General features: G+C 38.4%; 1 protein-coding gene across 2 annotated transcripts in view; it reads left to right on the forward strand.

Annotated features, from left to right (window-relative positions):
- Positions 1-8,227, forward strand: part of nfatc3a (nuclear factor of activated T cells 3a) — a 141,981-nt gene extending 133,754 nt beyond the window's left edge. For both annotated transcript variants that reach the window (XM_080187035.1, XM_080187036.1), the window contains exon 10: positions 7,008-8,227. In XM_080187035.1, coding sequence (XP_080043161.1) covers positions 7,008-7,129 — 122 coding nt within the window. In that variant the 3' untranslated portion in view covers positions 7,130-8,227. The remainder of the gene's footprint in view (positions 1-7,007) is intronic.
- Positions 8,228-20,846: the final 12,619 nt, after the last annotated feature.

Below are 20,846 nucleotides of genomic sequence, written 5' to 3' on the forward strand. Positions count from 1 at the left end.
TGTCCCACTTGAGCTTATCATCTTGGCTTTCCACTAGTGTCACTAAATTATGTGAAAAGTGAGTTTTGCCATGCATTTTGCCATGCATTTTTTTCACTTTCAGAGATTGGTCACTATGTTACCTTGTCTTTGGTACAACTGAAAGCATGGCTTAATTTCTTACATGTGTTCTTGTAAGCAGATGTTGTAATCCACTGCATGACAGTGTCATTTATTTAATATGATACGGTGTCGCCAACATCTGTGGTTCACATGGCAACAATATGTGATTAAATATCTTACGGCATTTGCCCAGCATGTATAAAAAAAATTATTATTGTTGGATTTAAGCTGAATAGATATTTTGGATCCTATGACGTCTACTGAAGTGTTGGAATGAATGTTTTTTGATCAGGTAGAAGACAGATTGAGGGATGAGAAGATGGAGTGGAGTTGTGTGCTTTTCCCTTGCTGGATATCATTAAAGCCATTAGTTAGTAGGGATGTATCAGTTGAGCTGTATCAATGAGACGCATTCAAGAAATGCGGTATTTTATATAGCACTTGTGTCTGTTATTTGCAAAATCTTTGCAGTCAGCCTATTTCTTGAAATCAGTTCTAATTCTTCAGAAGCTGATATTGAGCTTTATTTGTGCAAGGCCCATTTAAAGCATGCATTCATTCAAATGAGGAAACTGGATAAAACATTCGCTAATTCCAATCCAAGTTGTAAAGTATTTCACTATCATTCTACCCTTGGGCTGTATTCCCAAATGTGATTGTCTGAATACACTTTAATTAGAAATGAAGCATGGTGGACAGGAGGCTTTCACAGTAGGGAAGCAGAAGTGTCACAGCAGTTCCTAATGTATTAAACAAAGCTAAGATCGTGCATAGATTTGTAATGTTGAGTTATGTAAACAACAGCTATTGAATCTATAGGCATCATTATTTTCAATTCAGAAACATTGACAGACTAGGGCCTGGGTAGGATTGTTGTCGGTGCAGACTCGATGGGCCAAATGGCGGCCTCCTGCATTGTAGGGAATCTATGGTTTTTCAAAAGAAATCTATCAATGCAAAATATTCTTTGTATTAACTTTATATGTTCAATGCTTTGAAAATTTCAACATTATTAAAGTTGTGTGCTTGTGGCTCATTTGATTAACTTGATGCAAATTAACTGTAGTTACCCTTTTCGGTGCATAGCATTTTAAACCTGCGTAACAACTTTACCCTCAAAAACAGTTCATTTCTACAATTGGCCTCAAATGACCAAAAGAAATGCAACCTATTGACGTCATCAGCTTGTTTTCAACCACCTACATTTATTGATTCAAAGAATTGACATCTTTATCTGTGCCATTGCCTACAACATCTTGGTGTTTCCTCTAAAAGCCACAAAGCATGTAATGAAAGAGTAGATTGGTCCATATAGTACAGAAACTGCTACAACAGTGGTAATCAGAGAATTGTCTTTAATATATCTAGATGTGTTTGTGAAGGTATTAGGCGTTGACTTTATTGTCACAAATATTTAATCTTTATTGACTCTCAGAATAGTTATAACACCGAGGCTATTTGCCCTGTTGTGTCTGTGCAGGCTGTCTACAAAAGTAGCTCACCTAGCCCACTCCCTCACCTGTTTGCCTTAGCCGTGGAAATCTATTTTCCCTTCAGATAATTATCCAATTCTCTTTTGAAGGCCTTGATTGAATCTGTCTTGACCATAATTTTGAGCAGCCCATTTCGGATCCTTCCCATCCATTGTTTTAAAAAAAATAAGAATCTTCCTTACGTCACTGATGTCTCTTTTGCCCTTAACTCAATGTTCCCTGGTTTGCGATCCTTCTACCAACCAGAATAGTTTCATGCCACCTACTCAGCCCAGACCCTTTGATTTTGAACACCTCTATCAAGTCTCCTCTTAATCTTCTCTAAGGAGAACAGCCTTAGCTCGTCCATTCTATTCACATAACTGAAGTTCCTCATCTTGGAAACATTCTTGTGATTTTCTTTTCCATACCCTCCCTAGTGCCTTCACATTTTCCTATGACATGATACCCAGAGCTGAATGTGGTATTCCAGTTCAGGCTGAGCCAGTGTTTTGTATACATTTATTATTTCCTTGCTTTTGAACTCTATGCCCTTACTTATAAAACCTAGGATTCTGTCTGTTTTATTAAACACTTTCTCTATCTTACCCCAGTCCCATCTGCTCCTGCATCTTACTTAGGATTGTACCATTTTGTTTTATCTTGTCTTATCCTTCTTACTAAAATTAATCATTTCACACTTCTCTGCATTCAATTTCATCTGTCGCTTGTCCATCTACTATTGTGTTGATTTTAACATTATCCTCCTCACAGTTCACGCTACTCCCAAGTTTTGTTATTCATAAATTGTGCCCTGTACAACTAAGTCTAGATCATTAATAAAGATCATGAAAAACACACATCCTAATACTGATGCCTGGAGACCCTACTAAATATCTTCCTTCAGCTTGAAAAACAAGTGTTTATTAAGTTTTGTGTCACTCAGTCAATTTTGAATTGATGCTGCTACTATCGTTTATGGAACAAGTTTCATCTTTGCTTGCAACCCTGTTGTTTGACACTTTATCAAATGACTTTGAAAATCCAGGTACACCACGTGCATAACAACACTACCATCCATCAGCCCTCTGTTACCTCATCAAAATACTCAAGTTAGCAAAACACAATTTTCCTTGACAAATCAGGGCTTGCTTTTCTAAATTGATCAACATTTTAAATAAGAACATAAGAACTAGGAGCTGGAGCAGGCCATCTGGCCTCTCGAGCCTGTTCTGCCATTCAATAAGATCATGGCTGACCTTTTCATGGACTGAGCTCCACTTACCCGCCCCCTCACCATAACCCTTAATCTCTTTACTGTTCAAAAATTTATTTATCTTTGCCTTAAAAACATTCAATGAGATAGCCTCAACTACTTAATTGGACAGGGAATTTCACAGATTCGCAATTTTTTTTGTGAAGAAGTTCCTCCTCAACTCGGTCCCAAATCTGCTTCCCATTATTTTGAGGCTATGCGCCCTAGTTCTATTTTCACCTGCGAGTGGAAACAACTTCCCTGCTTCTATCTAATCTATTCCCTTCAAAACCTTGTATGTTTCCATAAGATCTCCCCTCATTCTTCTGAATTCCAATGTGTACAGCCCCAGTCTACTCAGTCTGTCCTCCATAAGCCAACCCTCTCAACTCTAGAATCAACCTAGTGAATCTCTTCTGTACCCCCTCCAGTGCCAGTAAAATCCTTCTCAAATAAGGAGACCAAAACTGGACACAGTACTCCAGGTATGGCCAGCACCTTATACAGCTGCATCATAACCTCGCTGTTTTTAAACTCCATCCCTCTAGCAGTAAAGGACAAAATTTCATTTGCCTTCTTTTTATCTGCTGCACCTGCAAACTAACTCCTTGAGGTTCCTGCACAAGGACACCTCTGCACAGTAAGTAGCATGCTGCAATTTTTTACCATATAAAAAAAAATCCATTTTGCTGTTATTCCTACCAAAATGGATGACCACACATTTACCAGCATTGCACTTCATCTGCCAGACTCTTGCCCACTCACTTAGACTATCTGTATCCCTTTGCAGACTTTCAGCATGCTCTGCACAGTTTGCTCTGCCACTTATCTTAGTGTCATCTGCAAATTTTGACACACTACACTTGGCCCCCAACTCCAAATCATCTATGTAAATCGTAAACAATTGCAGTCCCAACATTGATCGCTGAGGCACACCACTAGTCACTGATCATCAACCAGAAAAACACCCATTTATCCCTACTCTTTGCTTTCTGTTAATTAACCAATCCTCTATCCATGCTAATATATTACCCGTAACCCCATACCCCTTTATCTTATGTCGTAGTCTTTGGTACAGCATCTTGTCAAATGCCTTCTGGAAATCCATCTACACCACATCCACAGGTTCCCCGTTGTCCACTGCTCATGTAATGTTCTCAAAGAATTCCACCAAATTAGTCAAACATGACCTTCCCTTCGTGAATCCATGCTGCAACTTACCAGTGGGACAATTTATATCCGGATGTCTCGCTATTTCTTCCTTGATAGATTCAAGCATTTTCCCTACTACAGAAGTTAAGCTAACCGACCTGTGGTTGTTACCTGCCTTTTATCTACCTCCTTTTATTTTAAACAGTGGTGTCACATTTGCTGTTTTCCAATCTGTGGGAATCACCCCAGAGTCCAGCGAATTTTGGTAAATTACCACTTGTGCATTTACTATTTCTCCTGCCATCTCTTTTGGTACCCTTGGATGCATTCCATCAGGACCAGGAGACTTGTCTACCTTTTGGCCCCATTAACTTTTGTGATTAATAGCCTTCCTGTCATCAATTTTTGGCATGTTATTTGTGTCTTCCACAGTGAAGACCAACACAAAATACATGTTAAATGCCTCAGCCAATTTCTCATTTCCAGTTATTACATTCCCATTCTCATCCTTCAAAGGACCAATGTTTACTTTAGCCACTCTTTTTCATTTTATATATTTGTAGAAGTTTTAGCTATCTGTTTTTATATTCTGAGCTAGTTCACTCTCATAATCCATCTTACTTTTCTTTATATCTTTTATTTTTGTAGCTTTGTGTTGACCTTTAGAGATTTCCCAATCCTCTAAGTTCCCACTAATCTTTGCCACTTTGTATGCATTTTCTTTCAATTTGATACCCTCCTTTATTTCCTTAGATATCCATGGCTGATTATCTCCTCTTCTACAGTCCTCCCTTATCACTGATGTATACTTGTGCTGAGCACTGAAAGATCGCTTTGAAAGTCCTCCACTGTTCCTCAGTTGTCCCACCATAAAAGTTTTTGTTCCCAATCTACCTTAGCCAACACCACCCTCATCCCTTTGTAGTTGCCTTTGTTTAAGACACTGGTATTGGATTTTACCTTCTTATGCTCTGTCTGTATTTAAATTCAACCATATTGTGATCACTTCTTCTGAGAGGAATTCCAGTGGAATTAACATTTTCCCAATCATTTCTAAAAGCTCTCCCATCACCCAAGGTTAACTGACTGACCTATATTCAATGGACTTATCCCTTATCCTTGCATCCTTTTTTGAACAATGGTTTAGTATTTGCAATTCTTCTGCCCCTCACCATCCTGCTGTCTAAGGAGAATGGGAGGAATATGCAATTTACATCCTTCTCTCAATATCCTTGGATACATCACATCCTATCCTGGTAGTTTTTCAACTTCCATGTACAGCTAGCCTGTCTAGTATCTCCTCTTTATTAATTTTCATCACATCCAGTGTCTCAGCTACCTCCTCTTGCCCTATGGGAAAGCATTTTCCTTGATAAAGTATTCAATTTGTGCCCTTCCCACTCACCCATGTATAAATGCCCTTTTAGATCCCCAATCTGCCACACTCTACCTTTTTTTTATTACCCTTTACTATTTATATACCTATAGAAGGCTTTTCTATCCTTGACCATTCTAGGACATTCTCGCTCCCACACTCTCACTTTTTTCTCTCTTCCTCTCTCTCTCCTTAATACGTTTTCTTTTCCTAACTTTCCTGGACATCTTTCATCCAGGAATATTTAGTACCTGCCCATTTTTGAACGAAGTTTCTGTTATTGCTACAACATCACAACTCCATGTGGCTGCCTATTCCTTCTGCTTCCTCCATGGGAGAATCTAGAACCAAGGGGCAGTTTTAAAATAGGGAATTTCCCATTTAAAATAAGGATCCCTTCTCCCACTCTCCCGAGCTATAGAACTGAATTAGCTGTTGCGTCATGCACTAGGTTCTGACTGCACTCTCCAGCAGGACCATCATTTATCAGTATTCAGATCTGAATACTTGTTAGAGAATAAGATGCACTTAGGGGATTCCTGCAGTATTTGTCTGGCAGTTGTCCATTGCCTCTCTATTTAGGGGGTTCCTGCAGTATTGCCTGGCAGTTACCCATTGCCTCTCTATTTGCATGCCCATAGTTTGCGGGGTAACCACATCTTTTGATGTGCTGTGTCGTTTTCAGTCTCACTGATGCCGGCTGACGTTTAAGCTCTAGACCCTGGAGTTTGATCTGCTACAACTGGCAACACTTGAAGTTGTTCAGGACAGAAGTCTTTTGGAGTTCTGACATGATGCACACTCCATGGATGTGATTTGTGCTGTCATGCCTCTATTAAACATAAATAAATTAAGACTTAACAATTAGAATATTATGCTGATCGACTTTATAAAAATGGGGACTTAAATGTTTGTTCTTAAAACCTTGTTATACCTCAGTGTTTAATTTACTGGAATATTCAGAATCCTTTCCTGTTCCTATCCTTTGTTATTTAACTTTTATCAACTTTGGGGGATAAAGTTAACTAACTTAACATTGCTTATAATGGAAATTGGCTTTAATTTTATGCTAATAAATTGAACTTATCTTTCTTTATAATTGTTTAACATGGATTAATTTGAGAGCTTACCACTAAACTCATCTCGCATTTCTCTTTGACCTTTGCAGTTTTTTTCTCAAGTTCAGTCTTGCATTCCAATGACAGATCACAAATGCTTCATCTGTTCTCACCTTAAAACCCCTGCTGATTCTGTCAGATCTATATATCTCGTCTCTCCCCTCTTTCCCTCTTTTTTTCCTCCTCCTTTCTCTTACTTGCCTCTCTCTCCCTTCCTTCCCTCTCCCCTCCCTACCCCCCTATTGTTGGAATCAATATTTTTTTGAATACAGTGCCCTCAGTGATGTCAGTAGGGGTTATTGATAAATAATATTTGAAATAGGTATAGATAAGTAATAATTTGATTGTATAAAGGTCTTCATTAAATTTGAAGACAACTAAAATGCATTCATGTGCATACATCTGAATGCTATACTTTTCAGTTTTTAAACTGTTTAAAATTTTAGTGAACTTTAATATTAGAGAAATTTATATACCTTAATTATCATCTATACATAGGAATGTGCTAATTTTTGTTTTCTTTTTCTTGCCAGTGAATGAAATTATAGGAAGAGACATGTCACAGATTCCAGCGTCTCGTGCAACAGCAATGCATGCCCAATCACAGTGTGTCTGTCCTGAAGCTTTGGATAGTGGAATACCTGAGGGAGTCTGATGTCAACCGCAAACATCATATATTCTGCTGAACATCAACCCTTCCCACTCCTGCCTCCCCCCCACCCCATCTAGACAAAATTGTTGTGCTTCCAACATTGTGGCCTTTTATGAAGTGGAACAGTGGATCCTTGTGTAGTTCCTACAAGAGGTGCTGCAGTTCTGAACTGAAAATGAACCATACGGTGTCAGTCCTACATCGTAATGCTCTACAAATCTGTCTCTTGCTGCCTGTATTTCATTTCAACAGGCAAAAATTTCTGAAAAACAAAAGCAGCTTTAATCTACTTCAGGAATACATTTAGAGAGGTGGCTCTCCTTTAGTAGATTAAATCAAATAGTATTGAATGAGTGTTTTATCACAATTAAGGTGATTTGTATTTACTGTAAATATTACTCATTTTAAGCTAAAAGGGGGTTTAATAAGGTGGTAATATAAATAGATGGTAAACAAAATGCTGTAAGTAGTCATGTATTCTTCATTTTGTAATCCTGAAGAGTGCTTAAGCATGTAGGATGTGCAAAACGTTTCTTGAAAATGAAAACTTCCAGAGACTAGAAGCCTGTCCAGTGTAGCCAATGTTGCGGAAGCCATAATCTAAAATGACTAACAATTCTTTGTTAATAGGAAGCAAAGCCAAATGTGGTACTGCATTTGTTTTTAAACTTAAAACGGTATCTTGTAGATTCAACAGACCATTCCATCATGGAAATATGTGGTTTGGGGTGGGTGGGAAACAACATTCCAAATTCAAGGAGTTTTTGAAACTTTGTAGATATGTTTCTCTTACTTCAAGTTAGCACAAATACAAGCGCCTTACTAATTTAGCTTTTAGAATTTGTCAGAAGCTTTCTTAGAACTGATGGATTTTGTAATAGGGCTCCCGGAATAAATAACTTTTACTATGTACAGGATTTATGTCGAAGCCATTGAAGTATATAATAAGTTTAAATGACTGCAGTTTGCAGAGGATTTCAAGAGTTTTTGATGTGTTTTAGTCATTTGCATTAACCTATGTGACACCAAATCTCCAGTGGCTGACATCATCAAACAGGTCCTACAAAGAAGCTGTTATAAGTGTAGAACCCAGGCTGAAGTGCAGAAAACTAATGCTTCATTAGAACTGCAAACTGCTAATCTGACTAACGATTAGGATGGTGTAGACAAGCTACATTCTGGTTTCCATTTAAAATAATAATATTTGTACCCGGAATTTCTATAACATTGCTTTTGGTACAGTGGAAATATAATTGAGAAACATCTTGCTTGTTTTTTTCAGTAAACCCAATGATACAATGTACAAAGGACTGACACATAAATAGTGCGATCATGTTTGTCATTTAATTAACCGTCCTATAACATCCTTAATCTTCAAGTATTTATAAAAAAAAATGCAGTTGTCACTGCTGCAGGATATGGATTTAGATATTTAAAATAAAAACAAATTAAATTCAAACGATGTAACTCCATTATTAGGCCAATTTGTATCTGTTTCCTGCAGAATGCACACTGAAGCTGTTTTATGAAACAGCATAAATGCATTTTAAAGAACGAGGCAGGGAATGAGGTAAAAAAGTGAAACAAAGGTTGCTTTTATTTTTGTCAACATAACTTATGCTTTTATTTGCCTGTAATGCTAGAGGAACTGCTTGTTAAGTGCAAAATTAACCTGCACTATACATGTGCAATGAGAATTTTAATTTTACTACTCATCACAAAAGAAAAGCACAAGTCTGAGCAAAATTCAGACTGCTGTGGGGCCAGTGAAAAGTCCTATTCATAGTTCATTGGGAGTCATTATGTTGTGAGTTTTTATGAGTTTAAGGTCAACCTTTTAACTGCCAAATTACAATTATATTATTGCTTGGTTAGGTACCATTATTTTTTAAAAAAAAATGATTAACCAAGCAGGTTAATTTGTTAATGTCACTGTCCTCTAGAAGAGGAAGCTCTGAGCTGAGTATCACCCATAATGTTTGTTAGAGCTTATGTGGTAGTGAAAGGTTCAGTTGCTTTCATTTTCCTATACTGAACCATATATTGTTCAGGCATGTTCATTTCGTAATATATCTAGCAGTTATTGCATAAAGAACTCTATAAAGGCTTAAACGGTTTCCCTGCCTTAGCTTTTGACCTTGGATATCATAGCATGTGGACTTTGTAATGACTGATGCATCTGAGTTTTCTTTGCAAATCCTCTGGAGTGACTTATGTAGATGTACTGTACTAGTGTGCGGAAGCCCGTACAACCCCAGAAAATCCTATGCACTGAACCTCCTGATGCCTTCAAATTGCCTTGACGCCTGAAGTGTAGAAAGATCTAGAACTGCTTTTAAAAAAAAACAAAATCCTAAAAAATCTGTAGCTGTGGACAACCACCTTTCATCTATATATCTGCTTTGTCAAGGATTACATACAAGGGTCTTAATAAAACTTAGTTTGTTGCTTTCATAGGAGTGTAGAAGTAAACAACTTTATGGAATTCAGTTGTTTTAATCGATTGTTGTAAAAGCACAGACATATTAGGCTATGCAAATTCAGTTTTGTAAACAGCACGTTGGGGTTTTGACCTGTTGTTGGCATGCACAAAAAATAAGCTGATATTTATGGTACCCTCTGTTCTACTGTATTTCAGAAAGTTTCCTAACTCTTAGAATGTTTGGAAAGCTGTAAGAAAGCCTTAATTCTTATTGTATTCAAAACCTACAAGAGAAAAAAAAAATCTGTAAATTTCAATGAATTGTGGTTGCATTTTAGTAAAATAAACTACATCAAGGGTACTGGATTATAATCATGTTAGTTACAAAAAGGATGGAATAGGATTGTATAATTTGGAACTGAAACTGGCTTCAGTGCAATTATGTTCATCCTTTGGAAACATTACTGTGTCAATGGAACTGCCATCCTTTTTTTAACCAAAGAATAAAAACTTTCATTTGCTGGTGTGAACACTTGCTTTAAAACTCTATTTTTGATACTCAAAACAGATGTCATTCCTAACGGTTGAATTTGTTCAACAATTGTACGTTTTGTAGAAGGAGCAAAACTACTACAGGCTAAGTCAACTGTTTTGCAGATGTTTACAGAGCCTTGTAATTTCATGTACATTTTGTATTTTAAAATTTTGTAAGGAATTTTAAGATTGCTGTGCTGTTGAGAGACATACAAATGAAAGAACTTGCATCCTAGGCTCTTAAATCATAGTGTTTAAATAAAATGTAAGATGTGTAACCTTCAGTGTTTTTATTAGTTACTTAATATATAGGCAAAAGGTTTGAATGTTCTCTTTCTAGTTGCTATATATTTCACTGTTTACAAATTCAGTGTAAAATGCATATTTTTATAGGGAGAGTTGGTTTTCAATGCTAACATAATATGTAACTTACTAGTAAAATAACATAACAGAATAGATTGCTCTTGACCAAGTAGTTCAAGTGATGGCCTAAACCACCACAATTTCAACACCCTTCTTGACCTCCCTACTTTCTCTGAACCGTCAGCCTGCCTGTCCTACATCCAGTATTTGACCAGTACAAATTTCCTATAACTAAATATTGGGAAGACAAGAGCCATTCTCTTCAGTCCCTGGCGCAAACCCTGTTCCTTTGCCACTGACTCCAGTCCCCTCTCTGGCGACTGTCTGTGGTTGAATCAGGTTATTTTTATCTTTGGTATTAAATTTGACCTGAAAATGAACCACCTATCCCATATCCACACCATCTCTAAGACCGTTTATTTGCACTGAGACCTTTATCCATGCCGTTATTACCTCCAGAATTGGCTATTCCGGCACACTCCTGCCCAGTCTCCCTCAGCAAACCTCAGTTTATTCAGAACTTTGCTGCTTGAGTCCTAATTTACACAAAGCTCTGCTCGCCCATCTCACCTATGCTCGGGTGATCTATATTAGTTTTCAGTTAAAACATGCCTTGAGATTTATCTTTAAATGCTCATCCTTGTTTTTAAATTCTTCCATGGTCTCGCCCCTCCCTATCTCTGTGACCTTCTCCAATCTTGCAGTCCCGAGTTCTCTACGCTGTGCCAATTCTGACGCCTTGAGCATTCCAGATCTAAATTGCTCCACCATTAGCAGCCATGCCTTCTCCTGTCGCCAATGCACTAAGCTCTGGAATTCCCTTCCTGAATCTCTGCCTTGCTACCTTTTTAAGACACTTCTTTAAAACATACATCTCTGACCAAGCTTTTGATCTAACCTGACAGATCCTGATGTGGCTAGGTGTCAAATTTTGTTTGTTAATGTTTTTAAAGCACCTTGAGATGTTTTAATTACATTAAAGGTGCTAGATAAATTCAAGTTGTTGATGTTTTAATGTTGTTTTCAAGTCACTGCCTCAGATCAGATATACTTGATTATAAGTAACAATATAAAATTCTAGATGTAATTATGTTGTAATTTCCACTGTTTCATTTCAAACTAAAGTAAGTTGCCTACATTTTTAATTGAATTCCAGTATTGTGCATTAATCTCATATATACCCACCTATGTTATGGCCATTGTGGTAGAGTATTTAAAACTGTAACATTAGGAGCATGTTATTGAATAATTTTCAGTTCATTTGGTTACAAATTCTGCATCTAAGATTTATTAGTAGTCTAATAAATCTTAGATGCAGAATTTGTAGGTCATGAAATATTGCAGCATAGAAACAGGCTATCAAGTCACACCACTGTTTGCTAGTTTAATCCCACTCATAATCTCTTTCTGTAATATTCATTTTTTTAAGCATTTATGTTTTTTTGATGTACAAGAAATCTGCTTCAACAGCTTGTGGCAGTGTTCCAAACTGACGATCCTAAGATCCAAAGATGTGCAGGTTAGGTTGATTGGCCATGCTAAAAATTGCCCCTTAGAGTTGAGATGTGTAGGTTAGAGGGATTAGAGGGTAAATATGTAGGATATGGGGTAGGGCATGGGTGGGATTGTGGTCGGTGCAGACTCGATGGGCTGAATGGCCTCCTGCACTGTATGGTTTCTAAAACTATCTGTAATTTCCCCTTTCATTATTTTGTGGTGAATGTGTTTCAGCCCTCTTGTTGCAATCTGGCTCACCAATGGAAACTGTACATTGCTGGTTATCCTATCTTTTACAGGTCAGAATTGTCAAAATCTGTATTGAATTATCTGTTAATTTCACCTCCAGTGAAAAAAAAATCTTAAAAGTATCTCACAATAACAAGCCCTCTCCCTATTCCTGTTAATGTGATGTGAATGTAACCTGTGCCTTTTTCATTCTTCCTATAGAGATATCTAAAACTGTAATACTACAGCTGTAGTCTAATGAATCTCTTGTGTAAATTCAGCATGATTGCCTACCTTTTGTATTTTTATAGTAGATACAATTCTTTTTAACCTCCCTGTGACTTATTTTTACCTATTGATCTATAATCTGTACCAAGGCCCTGGTACCTGTTGCCCTATACGATTAAAAATATTACCTCTTACGGTATACTTGCATTACCTATTGCTTACAAAATATATTACTTCACATTTCTGTACTGTTATGATCCTCATAGAGACCATTAACATTGAGAGAAATTTGAGCACCCAACAACTAACTGAAAAAACCATGCCACAAGATTTAACATTTTTAAACAAAAACAAACTTCATGTTTTAAAGTTAAACAAAACAAGCTCTGCTAACAGCACAAGTTTATCAAGAATCAGACTATCAACCCAGTCACCCTTTTTTTGCTCCCTAATTCTCCAGGGTTTTTTTATTATTATCATGAACCATGCAAATGTTATTTGCAAGGGCATCTCAACTTGAAACACCAGTTTGTGGTGTTGTATAGTTTTGGAAGGACTGGAGGAGTCACGTGAACCCCCAGTGAGAATAATGAGTCCAGCCTTCACATAAAGGTTACTAAAGACTATTTATTAAACTAAAGAAAAGACAAATACACCCAACTGGGACTATAACACTCTTGAGACAATTAAGTATATGAACCACTAAACACACACACTTTATATAGAAATTACCCCCATTCCAAAATATATATCTGTAATCCCTGAACTCCTTAAGATATTCTTGTTCCCAAACAACACTCAATTAAATAAATCTAACTTATAGTTACCCCACAATACTAGGCAGGACTCTGGAAAAACATCTTCTCCTATTCAGCAAAAGTAGTTAAACTGCCTTTGCAAAAGTTTCTGCACTCTCCTGGCTCTAAGATTTCTTGGATGTTAAAATGGCCCCTCAGACTCTGAGCTGTAAAATTGGCCTATCCAGCTTTTGGATGTTACAATGCCTTTTTGGCTGAGAGATGTTAAACTAGTCTGCCTACTTTTGCGGGTGCTGGCAATGAAAGCTTTGTACCTCTGTGATTACCCCACTCCCCACACCCCGTATTTGTGTTGTATTCATCTCACATTCCGTAACTCCCAAAATTAACACCCATATACCTCCACTGATATCTTGGTTGTCCAGGTAAACTGTTTCCTGATAGCTTTTTACACCTGATTCTGTGTGCTAATCTCATTACTGGGAAAGGTTGCATTTCATCATTCCATTTGAATTCTGGCTACTGTTGTTGATAGGCAGCTCTTTACCTGTTGCAGGACCGATCATTCCTTATTAAATTCTTATTCCTTCTGTTACTAGGTAGATCCATGATATTTTGTGTGCATCACTGACTAGGTCAGTACTCATTGCCCAACCCTAATTCCTCCAGTGCAGAAAGAGGCCATTCAGTCCATCAAACGTGCTGACAACAATCCCACCGAGGCTCTATCCCCATAACCCCACATATTTACCTTGGTAATCTCCCTGACGCTAAGGGGCAATTTACCAATTTATAATTGCTGTTGAAGTTGGCAGTGAGCTGCCATCTTGGAACATCAGGTACACCCGCAGTAAAGTTTGGAAAGGAATTAAGGATTTTTGACCCAACAACAATGAAGTAACAGTGATATAGTTCCAAGTCAGGAGGGTGCGTGGCTTGGAGGGGAATTTGCAGATGGCAGTGTTCCCCTGCATCAGTTGTCCTTGTCCTTCCAGGTGATAGACGTCATGGGTTTTGAAGGTGTTGTCTAAGGAAACATGATGTGCTACTGCAATGCATCTTGTAGGTGGTACACACGCCTGCTACGGTGCATCGGTGGTGAATGGAGTAAATCCTGAAGGTGGTGGATAGGGTGTTAGTCAAGCATGCTGCTTTGTCCTCGATGATGTTGAGCATCTTGAGTGTTGTTGAAACTGCATGGGAATCCTTCCACTAGCTTTTGGCTAAGTGATCTTCCAACCTTTTTTTCAAAACTTACGACTGTTTACTTCTCAGCTGAAGCATGGGCCTCACTGTATTCATTCTTACTGATTTAAAAATCAGAAACACCAGTGCGTCCTAATAGCTATTTTGCTCTATGTCCTTGCTATGGACAGACATGGATCCTGGCAGTCTATCTCTCTTCCCCTCCCTCTCCCTCTCTTTCTCTTCTCCAAACTAACTGTTCAATGAGCAAAAGCACACACACAAATAAACAGTGGAGCCTCTCTCTCATCCCTACAGTCCATCTGCATGGAATTCGAAAGATGTACCCAATGGAGCATTCGCCATGCTAAATTCTCCCTGTGTATCCGAACAGGTGCTGGACTGTGGTGACTAGGGGATTTTCAGTGTAACTTCATTGCACTGTTCATGTAAGCCTACTTGTGACACTTTAAAATAAACCTTAAAACGTGACTTAAAATGTTCTAAACATTTTCCCTTCAAACAAACCCCTTTTGAATCTGTGACCCACATGATTAATTTATCTCTAATGGAGTTAATGTCCTCTGAATTTGCTGGCCCCATCAAGAACTCATTTATGAAAGTTTTTATCTTTTTTGATCTTTGGGTTATCTTTTGCACTGCAGTTCCCTCATGTCAGTTAACCAGCTCTTCAACCAATTGTTCCCAGTTATCTACACTTCATTCCTGAAACAAAAATTATACCACTAATGAATTATGGAATCTGATATTTGCAATGTTACATTAAAATGCATCTTCCTAATTTACTTGGTGATTGTATGTGATGGAGCCCTCCATGGTTCTTGTTCCAATTTTTAATATTAGATTTCAAATATAGCATTATTAGTTGCAATGTGTTTAAATTGGAAAGGAGGACCCAGTTTCCTGAGGAGGATAAGGTTTCTGTGCCTTCTGTCGTGCAGTGCTATCCATATCTTTGCCATGAAGGTATGTAGATTGATATTTTACTCTCCTTTTTCTGCCTTGCATTGCTGGCTGGAAAAGAGAAATAAACATCTGGAAGCAATCTGACATCCCACGTTAATTGCTATGGAATTGGAGAGAATAAAACCAATGTACAGTGGATTATGGTAATTCAGGTAAGACCATCTGACAAATTCATTCTGGTATTGAAAATGGCTTACTGCCCACGTGTTGAAAATAAAACTAATTGGAAGAAAATTTGAACATTTTACTGTGCCCAATTTCCATTATTCAGTTAGTTGGAGAGAATATATAAGAGCAACTACACTTTTGTTTCTATAGTTAATGTCCTCAAGTGGCAAGAACTACAAGTATGTATTTGCAAAATCATCAGGAAACAACCTTTATTAACTAGGCTTTTGAAGTTTCTACATCTGGGGTTCCTGATAGGCTCTGTACTTTAACCATTAGACTTTAACTATTAAGCATGCAGGTAATTTAATGATATCATCAGTTACCAAAGAGTATCTGGCAAAGAATTCCTTGTAAGAAATCTCAACACCAGGTTAAGGTCCAACAGGTTTATTTGGTAGCACAAGCTACAAGCTTTCGGAGCGCTCTCCTTCATCAGGTGAGTGGGAGTTGTGTTTACAAACAGGGCATATAAAAACACAAACTTAATTTACAAAATAATGGTTGGAATGCAAGTCTTAAAGATATAGACAGTGTGAGTGGGAAGAGGATTAAGCACAGTTAGAGGCCTGTGTTATCTCCAGCCAGGACAGTTAGTGAGATTTTGCAAGCCAAGCAAGTTGTGGGGGTTCAGATAGTGTGATGTGAACACAAGATCCCGGTTGAGGCCATCCTCGTGTGCGGAACCTGGCTATCAGTTTCTGCTCGGCGATTCTAACTTGCCTGGGCTTGCAAAATCTCACGAACTGTACTGGCTGGAGACAATATACATCTCTTTAACCTGTGCTTAACCCTCTCTCCACTCACATTGTCTGTACCTTTTAAGACTTGATTACTTGTAAAGACTCACTTTCCAATCATTATTTTGTAAATTGAGTTTGTGTTTTTATATGCCCTGTTTGTGAACACGACTCCCATTCATCTGATGAAGGAGCAGCACTCCGAAAGCTTGTGGCTTGTGCTACCAAATAAACCTGTTGGACTTTAACCTGGTGTTGTGAGACTTCTTACTGTGCTTACCCTGGCCAACACCGGCATCTCCACATCAAAGAATTCCTTAGCAGGGAGGTAATGCCGAGGCAGTAACTCCACCCATCATAACAATGTTTTGGATGATTGAAATAATTGAACACTTCTTGGTAATACCAAGGTACTCTGGGTTCCTCACACAATAAAAAGTCTGACAACACCAGGTTTTAGTCCAACCTATTACACACTCCAGAGATGCGCAAGGTAGGTTGATTGGCTATGCCAAATTGCCCCTGAATGAAAGACGTTACGGGGATAGGGCATGGGTGGGATTGTTGTCAGTGCAGGCTTGATGGGCCAAATGGCCTCCTGCACTGTGGGGATTCTGTGATTCTAAGAAGAAAGGATGCAAAATCTGTTGTATAAAAAATGGATTATGTAAAATTCAAGGTAAGGTGTAGAGAGTAAAGGGTTAATTAATATATTAATGACGTTGTGATGGTTCAGTGAGATAACTGACATCAGTAGTCGCACGATTGGTTCGGCAGAACTAGAAAGCATGCTATTAGTATCACTAATTCTTGGCAACAACATCAAAACGCATTGAAACGTGGTGTAATAGGTACCTGTATACATGGGTCAATCCAGATAAAGAGCATAATTCCAAGTTTGGTTGTGATAGAGCTGAGTAAGAAGCTGAAATCCACAGGTGTTATACAGATGTTATTGAAAAATGTTAAATAGAAAAGGGGAAGAAAAGGACCACTGAATTGCAATGTCTAATTATGAAATATTGCTGTTCATGCAGAACAGTTATGAGAGACAAATTTCCAGCTGTAACAAGTTTATACCTCTTAACCAGTTTTAGAATTTAAGGTTATTGACAAAATTCTGCAGAGGTAATTTCTCAATTTCATCATTACCTTCAATTGTGTATTCCTAGATGAGATGTGGGTCTGAGAAATTGTCCCTTTTACATCTAAGGTCTATAAAAAAAAAATGAAAAATAGCAGAGAAAAGGAAGCAGCCAAGACTGGATCAATTACTAGGGGGCATAGGTTTAAGATGCGAGAGGCAAGGTTTAAAGGACATGAGGCAGGTTTTTTACACAGAGGGTGGTGGTGCTTGGAACTCACTGCCGGGGGAAGTAGAGGAAGCAGATACAATTGTGACTTTTAAGGGGCATTTGGACAAATATGAATGATATGGAAATAGAGGGATATGGCTCCGAAATGGTAGGGGGTTTTAGTTCAGATGGGTAGCATGGTTGACGCAGGCTTGGAGGGCCAAAGGGTCTGTTTGTGTGCTGTAATTTTCTTTGTTCTTTGGATTGCACCTGTAGTTATGCCTCAGCTGTATCCCAGGTTTTTGTCAAAATCTAGTAGTGAAGTTTATAGGAGACGTTCTTCACCTAACCTCACCCTCCAAGCAAATGACTCCAAATCTTTGGTACATTCAAAGGAAAAGTTAGTTATTGTTATAAACCATCGTGAAAAATTTTTACTTCTAATGTTCCATTTAATGGACAGTGATATCGGAGTCATTAAATTCTCAACAGAAAAACATTTTCCTGTATGCCTGTAACACTGAAGTGGCCCAATTTGTATTTCTAGCTTGGCTCAGCTGACAAGTCAGCAAGGGTAAAAGAACATGTAATTTCTCTTAATGTCTGGAAAAATCCCAGCCAGAATGACGGAATTGCAAATAATCTTTATATACAGACAGTGCTTTTAGCAAAACTATCCCACAATATTAAAGGGGCGAACTTGACTGAGACCTGACACAACTGCATAACTACTTCTATACTATAACAATTCTATAAGGAACTATATTCTCACCAACTGACCTATACAATTTATTGATAATTCCTAACACCTGCACGCCTCAAATCTGGCTTCGTGCACACTCCGGGTTTTAACTACTGTACAATTAGTGCCATTCTTACATATAAGTCACCTTACCCAAAGTTGTGGAATTCCCAGCTTAAACCTTTTCTCCTCAGTTTCCTATAAGATGCTTCTTAAACCCTACCTTTTTGACTAAGCTCTTGGTCACCTGTCCTAATATCTTTGTGTGTCAAATTTTGTTTGCCAACCCTCCTGTCGGGACCAGTGTTCCTTAAGCCACGTGACTGTAGCAATCTGCAACCTACCATGCAAAAAGCCGTCACACACCATTTCTTTTAACGTGCGCATGCATGGCCTCCGAGAATCCTGAAGAGACAACAAACCGCCTTTGCAAAACAAAGAACACGGTAGCACAATGGTTAGCACTGCTGCCTCACAGTGCCAGGGACCTAGGTTCAATTCCTGGCTTTGGTCACTGCAGAGGCTGCACATTCTCGCTGTTCGCATGGGTTTCCTCTGAGTATTCCAGTTTCCTCCCACAGCCCAAAAGGCCTGCTGATTAAGTGCATTGGCTATGCTAAATTCTCCCTCAATGTACCTGAACAGGTGCTGGAGTGTGGCAACTGGGGGATTTTCACAGTAACTTTATTGCAGTGTTAATGTAAGCTGACTTGTGACACTAAAATTTAATTAGAGAGAACATTGCTTGGAATGATGTGCTATGCTAAAAGCAGTATACAAACACAAGTTATTGATGTAAACCTTACTGAGTTGGGCTATTTGAAGTGATGCTTTGGATTTACGTTTTCTGTACCTTTTTGAATAACTTTGAGGTGTAAACTTTATTATAGAATAACAATCTATTTATTTTTCAGGTTTCTCCATTCTTCTTAATTATGCACAAGCCCTGTCACTTTTATTCCTACAAGTGGATAACCCGGCCACTTGGTTTTATTATGTAAAGATTTACAGAACCAAATGTTATTCAAGTGGCTGAGGTAAGGAAAGGTCAATGAAATTTAAGGTGCAGAAGTTTGGATTTATGAAACAGGACTATTAAAGCCTGTGCAAGACGGAAGACTATTGGAAAATCTAGATGGTTAACTACTCACAAAGTATAGAATTGAGGGTCCCAACGTGCCACATGTCAACAAGTTAAATCAAGCTTTAGCATGCTGCTTGTTATCTTAGCTCTATTTAACTCATTGAGGAGTTTATATTTGGAGTATTTTCTGGTGTTTTGTGCATCTTAGTTTTGAAAGGAAATTACTGAAAAGGGTTTGTGAAATGTAATAATGATTGTGGTACTTTAGAAAGCATTATAAGAACAAGTCAACCTTATTCGAGAGAGCTGCACATAACTCATTCATGGTACAATGTCACATTTTTCACCTGTCTATAATTGTTTCAGTTTAAGGTGGTGCCATTGTATGCAGAAGATGAAGTGCAAATTTAAACTTGTTTTGGTGAATCAGGGTTATTAAGGAATGTGCTTGATTTAAACTTCTTTCATGAAGAATTTCTCCTAGACAGCGCCATGATCTAATTTCTGAAAAATTGAACCTTGATATGGATGTTTCTGGTCTTTAACGCTGGAATAATCCACATAGACTCAAAAAAAAGATGCAGTTGTGACCCTGCTCTTCAATGTCTTAAAAGCAATGGATATAAATAAGTTTAAATTTAAGATACTATTACAAAACTAAAATTCGAAATGAATGAATGAGAGGTGAGATTAAACACTTTAAGGGGTTATTTTGGTGAAGGATGAAACTTACACAAAGTAGATGCTGTGTTAATAAGGCACACTCTCTGGAAGTATAGTTTCAACATGCAATTTTAGGGCTAATTTGTTATAATCATGACTTATATTTGCCTGGAGGTTTATATCAGGCACCTGCAGGTTTAGCATTGACATGCAGATGAGAAGCGATTTAGCCACTTTGGAGGTTCTTTAGTGCCTACAGTATATGGGAAAATGATCCCCTTAGTTTCCTCCCTAGATAATGATTTTGCATTCCCCTGACAGCAGATTTGCGGGTGGGAAGGCCATAAAATTCATCAGATGGCCTTCTCACCAGTCTTCTATTGCCCAACCTCCTGGCAATTTTATGGTGGGATGGGGCAAGGCCTGGCCTGACCTACTTTGCCTTGGCCTCAACTGGGGCCCTCAAGTGACCAATTACTGATCACTTGAGACTGTGGGGAAAACAGCCCTTAATTTGCAGGCTGACGGGAAGAGATCAGGAACAGGGGAAAGCTTGGAAAGTGACCCTGCTTAGGCCTGGGGTTGGGCCTAGCAGCCTCCTTTCAAAATAGGGTACCCCCTCGCAACAAGGTGGTCCCTCTTCACCAACACCTCAATCCCGCTTCTTGTACCTTACCACCTCTCCCCACTTTGGGACCCCTGCACTTACCTGGTCCTGTACTCTGGGATGTAGACTCTGAACTGCTTGTCATCCCAATGCTGTCCATTGACTTAGCTGTTGCTTCTGGGATGAGAGCAGCCTGCCAGTGAGCAGTTCTGAGCCTGA

The sequence above is a fragment of the Carcharhinus amblyrhynchos genome, chromosome 4 (genome assembly GCF_965287045.1).
Source record: "Carcharhinus amblyrhynchos chromosome 4, sCarAmb.v2.hapA, whole genome shotgun sequence".
Classification (NCBI taxonomy): Eukaryota; Metazoa; Chordata; class Chondrichthyes; order Carcharhiniformes; family Carcharhinidae; genus Carcharhinus; species Carcharhinus amblyrhynchos.